Source organism: Staurois parvus, unplaced genomic scaffold, assembly GCF_062004578.1.
Source record: "Staurois parvus isolate SC_StPar_1 unplaced genomic scaffold, SC_StPar_1.0 ptg000155l, whole genome shotgun sequence".
NCBI lineage: Eukaryota > Metazoa > Chordata > Amphibia > Anura > Ranidae > Staurois > Staurois parvus.
Window position 1 is genome coordinate 24,708,962 of NW_028317951.1, and position 13,052 is coordinate 24,722,013.

A 13,052-nucleotide genomic window follows, 5' to 3' on the forward strand; every position below is an offset into this window, starting at 1 on the left:
ATTAAACTTTGAGGACCCCAGAACATGAAGAACAAGTGGTCCACAGTGGGGGCAACTTCTTATGAAACAGAACTTTGGAAAAAGGTGATCTTTTAGGTCTGCTAGCCATTCTTTTCCTTTCAGCTTGACACATGGACCATGTCATTAGTCAGAAGCAGTTATGGCTGCCTTAGTAAATGAACCTGGGATAGCGCCAGGGTTCACCACAATTGTTTTTGAATATAGCGCTTTTTGTTTTACCTGTTACCAAAGGTGTAACCAAGAACTGTACATCCCTTCCAGAGATTACAAAAGGATATATCCAGATGCTCTAGCCAGGATCTTAGGAGTATGGTTTGTATTTACATGTTCCACAGTAAAAAGTGTTATCAGAAGTAGTTTGTAAGTACAGAGCCCCAGACGTTAGAGAGAACACCAGAGGAACTTTTATGGGAGAGTTCTTACAAAAAGTTTTGAGGTTTTATTTTACACCCCCAACCATCCACAATGTAGTGGAAAAAAGTAAACTACTAAGGGAAATGTCAGAAACTAGAAAACTATGGCCTGAATGTCTTCCTATTTTTTAATCCCTTAAGGGGATATATGAACTCTCTCCCTATGAGATTTTGTTTGGAAGTGTGTTGCTTACTTGTTTATATCTTTCTCAGCAGCTGAAGTCCTCCACTTGGATCTCAGAGAGAATGTTGCTGATCTCTCATCAAGACCCTCCCCTCCAATCCTCGCCAAATTTTCTCCACCTTTAACTCTCTACTCTTTCCGCCCCAACCTCCACCCAGCACCTCACTCACCGCCCTTGAGATTGCCAATCACTTTAAAAACAAGTTTGACACAATTGGCAAAGGACATCGCCGTTCCTCAAACTCCCTCCAAACCCGTTCCCTCTCACACAGCTACCCCCTCATCACCCCTCTCCATCAGCCTCACCACTGCTCTGACCTCCACCCCACCTAACATTCCTCACACTGAAGCCCCCTCCACACTCCACACCTTCGACCTTACTACCATTGAGGAGGTCACCAAGGTCTTTTCTGACACCCGCCTCACCACCTGCCCCCTAGACCCTATCCCCTCACAACTCCTACGACCTCCCTCCCCCTCCATCCTACGCTCCCTCACCAACATCTTTAATCTCTCCCTCTCTTCCGGTGCATTCCCCTCCCCTCTGAAGCACACGCACATCACTCCCATACTTAAAAAGCCCTCCCTGGACCCCAACGACCCGAACAACCTCAGACCCATCTCCCTGCTCCCATTCTCATCCAAACTCCTCGAGTGCTTAGTCTACAATCGCCTAAGCTCTCACCTCAACAACAACAACCTCCTCGATCTCCTACAGTCCGGCTTCCGTCCCCTACACTCAACCGAAACTGCCTTACTCAAACTCTCCAATGACCTTCTAACCGCCAAAGGTAATGGCCAATTCAGTGCTCCTACTCCTCGACCTGTCCGCTGCCTTCGACACAGTCGACCACCCCCTCCTCCTCAAAAAACTACACTCCCTTGGCCTCAAATATTCTGCTCTCTCCTGGCTCTCATCCTGCCTATCACAACACTCCTTCAGTGTTACCTATAACGCTACCACCTCCCCCTCGCTCCCCCTCTCTGTTGGGGTCCCTCAAGGCTCCGTCCTCAGGCCCCTTCTCTTCTCCATCTACATCTCCTCCTTTGGCCAACTCATACACTCTCACGGCTTCAACTACCATCTCTATGCCGACAACACACAAATCTATCTCTCTACCCCCGCCTCACCCCCTCTGTCTCCGCCCGAATCACAAACCTACTAAACGACATATCAGACTGGATGTCACTCCACTTCCTTAAACTGAACCTCTCCAAAACCAAGATCCTAGTCTTCCCCCCAGCTCGCACACCACCCCCCAATGACTTCTCCATCACGTCCAACAATGCCACGATCAGGCCCCCCCTGCAGGCCAGAGTACTTGGTGTCATTCTGGACTCCAATTTATCCTTCCAGCCCCAAGTCCAATCACTAACAAACTCATGCAGACTCCACCTCCGCAACATCGCCAAAATCTGCACGTTCCTAACCCCAGAAACCACTAAACAGCTCATCCACTCCCTCATCATTTCACGACTCAATTACTGCAACTCCCTCCTCACTGGCCTGCCTCGCCACAGGCTATCCCTGCTTCAGTCGATCCTGAACACTGCAGCCAGACTCATTCACCTCACCAACCGCTCCGTTTCCACCACCCCCCTCTGCCAATCCCTCCACTGACTTCCGATTGCACAAGGGATCAAATTCAAAATCCTAACACTGACATACAAAGCTGTCCATCATACTGCCCCAAACTACATCACCGACCTAATATCCAAGTACCACCCAACACGCACACTCCGTTCCTCTCAAGACCTCCTTCTCTCTAGTTCCCTGGTCTCCTCCTCCCATGCCCGCCTCCAGGATTTCTCCAGGACATCACCTATCCTCTGGAACTCCCTACCCCAATCCATCAGACTATCACCTACTCTCCTCTCATTTAGGCGCACCCTGAAAACCCACCTCTTCAGGGAAGCCTACCCCACCCCCTGCTAATTGCCGACCTCCTGCACTCTTCCTACCACTCCATTCCCCACAGCTATCTCTTCCTTTACCACTATCCCCTCCCTCCTAGATTGTAAGCTCGAAAGAGCAGGGCCCTTAAACCCCACATTGTATTGTTTTCGTACTGTCGCATGTTTTGTCTCCCTTTGTAATGTACAGCGCTGAGCGAACTAATGGCGCTTTATAAATACTGTATAATAATCTCTCAAGGTTTTTACAAACTCATTCATATGTTTTCTCCCCAAATTCCAGAACTTAACAGTTTGGAAGGATCTCAAACTAAAGCCAGATGACTTGTGCACTGTTAAGAGACTATATATATATATATATATATATATATATATATATATATATATATATATATACACAGGTAAAAATCAAAAATTAGTATATCATGCACAAGTTCATTTATTTCAGTAATGCAACTTAAAAGGTGAAACTAATATATGAGATAGACTCATTACATGCAAAGCAAGACAGTTCAAGCCGTGATTTGTCATAATTGTGATGATTATGGCTTACAGCTCATGAAAACCCCAAATCCACAATCTCAGAAAATTTGAATATTACATGCAATCAATAAAACAAGGATTGTAACAATATCGGACCTCTGAAAAGTATAAGCATGCATATGTACTCAGTACTTGGTTTGGGCCCCTTTTGCAGCAATTACTGCCTCAATGCGGCGTGGCATGTAAGCTAACAGCCTGTGGCACTGCTGAGGTGTTATAGAAGACCAGGATGCTTCAATATCGGCCTTCAGCTCTTCTGCATTGTTCGGTCTCATGTCTCTCATCTTTCTCTTGGCAATGCTCCATAGATTCTCTATGGGGTTCAGGTCAGGCGAGTTTGCTGGCCATTCAAGTACAGTAATCCCATGGTCATTGAACCAGGTTTTGGTGCTTTTGGCAGTGTGGGCAGGTGCCAAGTCCTGCTGAAAAACGAAGTCAGCATCCCCATAAAGCTCGTCTGCAGAAGGAAGCATGAAGTGCTCCAAAATCTCCTGGTAGATGGTTGCATTGACCCTGGACTTAATGAAGCACAGTGGACCAACACCAGCAGATGACATGGCTCCCCAAATCAACACAGACTGTGGAAACTTCACACTGGACTTCAAGCATCTTGTAGTGTGTGCCTCTCCATTCTTCCTCCATACTCTGGGTCCTTGGTTTCCAAATGAGATGCAAAAGTGTCTCTCATCAGAAAAGAGGACTTTGGACCAGGTCTGTTTTTCTTTAGCCGAGGTAAGACGCTTCTGATGTTGTTTTTTGTTCAGGAGTGTCTTGACAAGAGGAATACGACATTTGAAGTCCATGTCCAGGATCTGTCTGTGTGTGGTGGCTCTTGATGCACTGACTCCAGCCTCAGTCCACTCCTTTGAAAGTCCCCAACACTTTTGAATGGCCTTTTCCTGACAATCCTCCCCAGGCTGCGGTCTTCCCTGCTGCTTGTGCACCTTTTTCTTCCACACTTTTCCCGTCCACATAACTTTCTATTAATGTGCTTTGATACAGCACTTTGGAAACATCCAACTTCTTTTGCAATTACCTTTTGAGGCTTTCCCTCCTTATGGAGGGTGTCAATGATGGTTTTCTGCACAACTGTCAGGTCAGCAGTCTTTCCCATGATTGTGATTCCTACTGAACTGAGAGACCATTTAAAGGCTCAGGAACCCTTTGCAGGTGTTATGGCTTAATTAGCTGATTAGAGTGGGACACTTTGAGCCTAGAACATTGCATCTTTTTCACAATATTCTAATTTTCTGAGATTGTGGATTTGGGGTTTTCATGAGCTGTAAGCCATAATCATCACAATTATGACAAACCACGGCTTGAACTATCTTTTAAGTTGCATTACTGAAATAAATGAACTTTTGCATGATATTCAAATTTATATATATGAAATGGTTGGAGAGAGAATACAGATTCTATTTCATGTACAGTTTATAAAACACAAATTACTAAATGAAAGTATCTCTGTGCTTAATTTGGTTTCCTCTTGGAATCACAGTCTGGGGTACTATTTATTCCAATGCTTTAATAAATATATTAGTGAGGGATATATGTATATTTAATGTGGTGTGAAAAGTAGTTCAGCCATGTTGAAATCATATTGTCTTTTACTGTATGTGTCTTCCATTTTATGCAGAATTGTCTGTGTTTAACTATGCTGGTAAGTACGCATGTGCACAATTAAGTTACAAGGCCACTCTGGCCACAGGATCTGAGTGTACAGCCCATTACTCTGTAAATGTTGCTTATCAATCATTTGTTTTTAATGTAGGTGTTAGTCATAATAATATAAATTCTTAATATCATTTTGTAATGATATAGCTGCTCTCAGCTATTAGATTCTCTCAGCGAAGTTTGCCTCCTAGACCAGGACTAGTTCCGCCTAAAGGTAAAGAGGTTCCAGGTTAAAGGTGATAGTAGGTGTGGTCTGTGATCAAAATGTAAAATATTGATCAAAAGAGGGGAGATTGTAAAGGAAATTTGTAAATTCTGTATAAAATTGTATTCTATTTTGTATGCTTTGCCTATGTATTGTACACTGCACTCCTTGTGCACATGGTACTAATAATGTCTTCATTACATTTGCATTCCTTCAAGTCCTGATTAGAAATTAGCCTGCCTATGTAATGCCCCTTATTATCATAAAAGTACAATTGTAATATTAATGTGCAACCTACGTAATCATGTGTATAAAAAACTTCAAATGCGCCGAATAAACAGAACAGTGATTCTGTGTCTGTTCCTTACTGCAGTAGTTATTAACCACTTGAGCTCCAGAGGATTTACCCCCCTTAATGACCGGGCCTCTTTTTGCTACTCGGCGCTGCACTAATTCAACTGATAATTGCGCGGTCATGCAATTCTGCACCCAAACGAAATTTACGTTCTTTTTTAAACACAAATAGAGCTTTCTTTCAGTGGTATTTGATCACCTGTGTGCTTTTTATTTTTCACGCTATAAACAAAAAAAGGCCAAAAATTTTGAAGAAAAACAATATTTTTTACTTTCAGCTATAAAAAATATATAGTAAACTCAAAGTTACTTATAAATTTAGGCCAAAATGTATTCTGCTACATGTTTTTGGTGAAAAAAATCCCAATAAGTGTATATTGATTGCTTTGTGTGAAAGTTATAGCATCTACAAGCTATGGTATAGATACTGCAATTTACACCATTTTTTTGCTATACAGCACTGCGCTAGTTTAACAGACAATTGCACGGTCATGCAATACGGTACATAAATGAAATTTTCATCCTTTTTTTCCCCACAAATTGAGCTTTATTTCGGTGGTATTTGATCGCCTGTGCGGTTTTTATTTTTTGCGCTATAAAAAAAAGGCTGACAATTTTGAGGAAAAAAAAACAATATTTTGGACTTTTTGCTATAAAATATGTCCAGTAAAACAAAAATTTAAAAATCTAATTTAGTCATAAATGTCTGCCAAAATGCATTCTGCGACATGTCTTTGCTAAAAAAAATATCCAGTACGTGTAAATTAATTGGTTTACATGAAAGTTATAGCGTTTACAAATGGTGGGAAAGATACTGGGATTTTTAATTTTTTTTTATACTAATAATGGCGGCGATCAGCGGCTTATGGCGGGACTGCGGGACTGCGGCGGACATTCTGACATTGAGGGGTACTGACTTGGGGTCACTGACATCCCCAGTGACACCAATACAGTGATCAGTGCAAAAATAAAAACACTGACACTGTACTAATGGCACTGGGGAGGAAGGGGTTAAGTTTATTATTCAGGGAAAGGGTTAACTGTCTGAGGGGAGTGTTTTACTAGGGGGCGGGGGTGTGTACTGTAGGGAACACCACTGATTGGGAGAGAGAAACTCTTCTGTCCCGATCAGTGTGTCCTGGAGCTGTCAGGGAACTGACAGAAAGCACAGCTACTGCAGCTGTGCTCTCTGTCAGCGATTGCCACCGATCGCCAGGACATAGCCGGTAACGACTGGCTGTGACCTGGCAACTGACATCCGTGGCTGTGATCGGCAGGACAGGTAGGGCGGCGGCCTGTTTTAAAACTACACATTTTAAAACGTGGTTTTGCCCAGCCGTACCGCCCTGCCGTCGTACATCTACAGTGGCTGGGCGGCATGTGGTTAATTTGGAACCACTAATCAATATGAGGATAGGAGTTGCTTTACTATACATTTTTCATTATTAATGTCCAGAACAGATACAAAAATGGATTTTTTCAATTAGAAGGATCGTATAGGGTAGAACTTGTTTTTAATAAATATACCTATGTTTTTAATATGTTTTGTGTGTCTTTAAAACTATTCTACAAATAAAAATGTTTGTTAGGCAGTTGACTGCAAATAGATATATCATTTTCTGGTTTTTTTTTCATATTTGAACCTCCGTGGTAGCCCTGTAAAGTTTATATTCTTACAGTAGTGGTCTCTAGAGTTTTTCAGATGTAAATTTGAAAAAAGAGATATTTATTTCCTGTTATATAAATATAGGGGGTTTGAGGTCTGCTTACAATGTTTGTTGCTGTTAAAATAAAATGTTCACATTGGCGACAGCAACCAACTGGACACCAGCCTTTATAGTGCTAATTAAAAAATCAAGGCAAACATTTAACTGGTTTCCATTTTTAATCAGTTGTTGTACAAAGGCTTTGTAATCCACTTTATGATATGATGACATAATAAAAGACAAGAGAACAACTTTTTAAAATATGCTCTCTTTTTTTTGCAAAATGTTCCTTAAAGCAGAGTTCATTTGCATCTGCAGTCTATCATTTGAATACTTAAAGGCTTGCTTTTTCTATTAGAGAACAGAAAGAATTTACCATAAGAGTTCTTTAGATGATTCCTTAGATGATGATTTTCTATCCAAGCCCCGATGACACTCACTGCTTTTATCTCCTCGAAAACACCCATCACCCCACTTTTCCAGCTGCGTCTGAATGTGGGCTAAAAGTAAGCAAGAGATCTTCACACAAAAGACAAATAAAAAACAACTCCTTTTATTTAATATGGCATTCAGGAATGGGACATGTTTTGTTAACTGAATAGAAAGTATAACATAGCATTATAAACTACATACATTGATAAACCAGAAACATTGCACTGCTCTTCACTGGTGTTTCTCAACATATCCAAATGTGTTTTATACAATGTAAATATTAAAAACTTGTGTGTGTAGCTGAAAGCATGTTTAACTGTTACCTGCAAAGTCATAATGCTATATGGTAAACCACTGCCAGGCACTGTCAGATAACCATGCTGGTGGATTACAGCATCCTAGCATGGCACTTCTCATGCTTGTGAGAAACACAAGATTTGAATGGTACCCTCAGAGATCCTACTGGAAAACTAATGGAAGATGTCATTCATATTAGCAGTACTGCTCACCTCCCTGTAAAAAGTGATCACTTTTCAGAGGGTGATATAGCAGCAGCTGACAGTCATTCAGGAGGTGCTACTGCCTCTATTCTTATTTTTTTTTTAACTTTTATTTTAAATTGCAGGACCCTGCACTCACTATATCTGGTCTCCCACAGTACAGAGAACATGGCAGTGCAATTATTTAAGTAAATATAAACTGATAAATAAAATGTCTCATCAGCATTTAGAGCAGTCCTGTGACTTCTATCATTGTCCAGCAGAGCACTGGTTAAAGCTTGTAGGAGGCGTTTTCTTTCTTCTCTAGGAGGATGCAAAACCCCTGATCTCTGTCAGGACAGTACTGATTGGCCCTGTGCTGATCACATGCACTCTCTTGAAAAAAAAACCCTCTCTAGCAATACACACCAAACTGAGCATGTACAGAATGGCCATAGTCCAGAATGTCTTATCAGGAGATAAGACGTGGACATTTGAACAAGAGGAGGAGCAGAGAAGTCAGGGTCAACGGCCTTTTTATACAATGCAGAGGATTAACCCCTTAGGTTCCACAGGGAGTATAACAAGCATGCTTTACTGCATATACAGACTGATTTTACTGTTGTGGGTTTAGTAACACTTTAAACCATGGTTCATCTGCCTGTTTTACTATCCCCTAGCTATCCATTGGAAAGAGCACTAACTGTTCACACAATCCTTTTTTACCCTAGCTCACTCAGCCAAGACAGTCATCCACAGATTAGTATAGAAGAGGGGAAATGAGCAAACTTACTAAATGATCCATCACTAGCTTACTGTATTTAAGTTAACTTACAGTATACTGTAACTATCGACAAACCATTTTTTTTTAACTTTGATGGAGTGGAGAGGGATTCAAATGTCAGGCTTCTAGTGCTCCCTGTATCCCCGTTAGATTCAGCCCCTCTGTTTATCCTGGGGACCATTATCATTGAAAGTGAATGTAAATGAATATCCCAAATTTTGTGTTGTCACCAGAACAGGAATAGAGGGGGAAATATTCCTATGGGTACACTAGTTCTGTTGACAGAACTTTGGAGGGATTTCCTCTAATTTCTTGTTTTGGCTATGGGACAGGAAATTAGATCTCCGCAATGGGAAACAGATGAGAAATCAGTCTGACGGGTTATAATCCCTCTTTACTTTATCCAAAATAAAAAACACTTTTGCCGCTATAGCTACTTTAAAACTGAAGGTCTATTTTTAAATGTTTTTATATAAAAATTCACACAACTTTAACCCAGGATTTACGCATTTTCCCTATTGAATCCAATTAGATATATGTTCAACTCTTCGGTTAAAGCTGTGTAAAAACATTTATAAAAAGACCCCTAAGATCTGACTGCAAATAAACGTTTTATACTTCTTAGCAATTCTGAAAGCTGAGCATCGAAATTATTACTTTCAACAATGAAACTTGAGCTCTGACAGGACCACTGCTTAAGCTAGCCACACATGGCTCAGATTTTGGCTGATTCCTCCTGAAATTTGAGCTATGGGTGGTCCTGCTGGCAACACCTAGCTTGACAAAAGTCAATTTAAAAATCAAGTGATCCGGTTGTAAAATTCTCAGAAGAACATTGACTACATGCTATCAGGTGCAGTCACTTTTCAGGTACTCAGACTGCTGTGGGTGTCAGAGCTGCTGAATACAATAGCTGGCAGGGCAGATTTCGCCATCCATGCTGTTTAGCATAGACTGGTCAATTGAGCTATCTTTCCTCATTCAGTCTGCATGTATGGCCAGCCTAAAGCAGACCACACATGGATTGAACTTTGGCCAGTTCAGGAGGAACTGACTGAAATTCGATCCATGTATGGACAGGCTGATTGTTTCCAAGTCAATCCATCGTTTGACTTGAGCACAACCAGCCTGTTAGATTTTTCGACATTGTTAGATAATGAGTTTATGTGAAATCTCCATTAAACACTGTAAATAATATTGTAATTATGAATATATTTCAGTTAGAGCTGTATCAGTCTGGGTGTGCAATATGTCTTCCAATCAATTCCTGTTCTATAGATACCACAGTTGCCAAAGGGAATATTCTATTAATTACACCTTCTTTACTGTATAACAGAAGTCTTTGCTTAGAATCCTCTTTCATACAGTTTGGTGCCAGAGTTAGTTTATGTAACAATGGGACAAACCCGTTGGCTTCACAAATATGCACTTCAAAGGATATCTCATTTAGATATGCAATGAAGGTGACCAGCTGTTCATGAATACTTAGTTTTCCAGGAAAAGGTCATGAACTGGCATGCTTAAATTCCATAAAGGGTGGGCCAAGATTTGCCTTAGAGGGGGCTGGTATATGCTAGATACAGGGGATTTGAAGTTAGCTAATTATGAAAGGGAATTGATTTGCCAACCAATCAGAGATACTCCATGAAAATTAATGGAGGAGAGGCCTATAACTATGGACACTAGAGAGGGAGAAGCTCTCTTTGGAACACCAGGGGAAGGGAATGGAACTTGTATGTCCAGTTCCATGGAAATTATGGAATATATCCCTTGCACTTATATCTAAATGTTTGTCTTATGTCTTTTCTGTCTCACTGTTTGTATTTTGTAATATGTTCGAGCTTTCTTAATAATGTTTATTTTATGTAACTAGATAGTTTGTTTGTGTTAGTTTAGACCTCCATCCTAGTTTAGACCTCCATCCTATTCACCAAGTAATTTTGGTTGTTGTGTTAAACCTTTCACTTCTGGGTAAGAACTCTTCACTTACCAAATCATATCAGAGAAATATTATATGTCATAATCTATAGATTTGGTCAACAGACATGCAATTACTGCCAGCGACTATAGCTGCTAGCAGTAATTGTGTTTTGCCAGCGGGTAAAACTCCCCCACCCCCTGCTGGAAAAACACAATAGCACTGTGGAAGACATTCTCCCATCAATACTGACTGTGTTGATGGGGGAATAAAGTGATTTTAATTCCTTCCACCTGTGGCGGAAGAAAAGAAAATCAGATCACCTATGGGTTGCTTTAGTGTACTGCAGCACTCCTGACTGACCATTTAGAAAGCTATACTTTATATGGAGTGTGTCTTAGAGCTCTGAATTTGAAGCTGAAAGTTGATATTTCATACTGAGCGCACTAGATTTAGGTTCTTTTAGGTCACCTACTAATAAAAAAGGAATGTGCATATACCCTTTGGAACCTGTTTTAAAGATGAATGCAAACTTTACTACAATAAGGAAGTGGCAGGTTTAAATCAAATCACAGGCTATTTCAGATACTTTTATCTGAGGAGAGTGAATTAGTTGAAAAGAGAAATGACTGAAAAAGCAAAGAGAAATGTGCACTAAATTTTAATTAACAGTCAAGTATCATACTGCTAAAGAGCCTACTTTGGCTGACTGCACAAAAAATAGAGAGGGTCACCGTGTAATGTAGGCTGTTACAAGTACATGTAATAAAATGGATAATAGTTGCTGCTAGGAGCTGCAAGGAATGGTGATGTTTAGCTGCATCTGTTACTTACCATGCAATACTGCTAAAAGCAAGAACAGGTTACTAACTTTGTTGTAGGTTATTGATCTTATTATATTATTATTATTATACAGGATTTATATAGCGCCAACAGTTTGCTCAAAATCTTTACAATATAACGGGAGACAATACAGCAACAATACAGTTCAATACAAGAGGGATAGGATCTTCCACTATACCATAAAATAAAGAACAGCCTGAAATGCTAGAACTTAATTATCTTTTTAGCCTATCATTAACATTATTTTACAATGCATAGCACTAAAGACAGAGAAAATGCTATAATTTCAGATTTGAAAGCCATGTACACATGAGTGCCATGCCTGGAATACATGTCTATGTCCACGTACCTGGGGTTAGACCTGCTGGGATGAATAACAGAAGTAAACTGGGACTGCTGAGTGCAGTATCTACAGGCAAAGTGTGTTAATGTTAAGGCATTTCCCAAGCTTGTTCATGTAGACTGACCTTTTTGGGCCAAAATACCCTTCTAGTTATGGCACCCAGGGCATAAGTGCCCATAATCTTTGCAAATTGTTCTGTTGCCCCATTATTTGTCTGTACAAATATCTCTCATTTTTATCTTAATAAGTATCTTTAGCCAAAATGTATTTTTATTTTTAAGAAGTAATTGGTTAATACCTGATCAGGTTTTTTTGTGCGTCCTGTTGTCATCAAAATATATGGAAACACTGGCCAGAGTACTAGAAATTTCCCTTCACCCCTTGTTTTCATGACAACCAACCCTCATTTTCTGGTCCGGCGACAATGGTAACAGGACACAACAAAAGGTTTGATCTCCCCCCGGGGAACAAAGACAAAAACCTCACAAAAGTTCTATCCTTGTCCCAGTCTACCCAAAACGTACAAAAAATGTTTTCACTAGGAACATTCTTAAAGTGGTTCTAAAGGGTCAAGGGTTTTTACCTCCATGCATTTTATGCATGAAGGTAAAAAACCTTCTCTGTGCAGCATCCCCCCCAGTCCCCCCTGATACTTAAGCCCTTTCTTGATCCAGCGATGTGCACTGGAGTCTCGGCTATCCTGGGATTCCTTCTTCTCATTGGCTTAGACAGAAGTGGGAGCCATTGGCTCCCACCGCTGTCAATCACAGCCAATGAGCCAATGAAAAAAAGAGAGGGGGCAGGGCCGAGCCGCGGCTCCATGTGTGAATGGATACACAGAGCAGCTGGTATCCCCATAGCAAGATGCTTTCTGTGGAGCACCCAACAGGAGGGAGGGGCCAGGAGTGCCAGTGGGGGACCCGAGAAGAGGAGGCTCTGGGCTGCTCTGTGCAAAACCACTGCACACAGCAGGTAAGTATAACATGTTTGTTATTTTTTGTTTTAAAAAAATAAGCCTTTAGAATCACTTTAAGACTACATTCACACTTGAGTGTATTTTTTAAAGTGTTTTTTAAAGCGTTGTTTTCAGGCTTTTTCAAGCGTTTTTAAGCCATTGGCTCCTGCTGCTGTCAAACACTGCCAGTGAGGAGGGAAGGGAGGCAGGACTGAGCCATGCTCTGTGCGTCTCATAGACACACAGAGGTGACTCGGGAGTGAGCACACACAAGTGCTCTGGTA

General features: G+C 41.0%; 1 protein-coding gene across 3 annotated transcripts in view; it reads right to left on the bottom strand.

The window, feature by feature from the left end:
• The window catches only part of PEX5L (peroxisomal biogenesis factor 5 like), a 350,959-nt gene that overhangs the window by 128,716 nt on the left and 209,191 nt on the right, over positions 1–13,052 (bottom strand). For all 3 annotated transcript variants that reach the window (XM_089675554.1, XM_089675556.1, XM_089675555.1), the window contains one exon: positions 7,391–7,514. In XM_089675554.1, the coding sequence (XP_089531680.1) occupies positions 7,391–7,514 (124 nt within the window). The remainder of the gene's footprint in view (positions 1–7,390; positions 7,515–13,052) is intronic.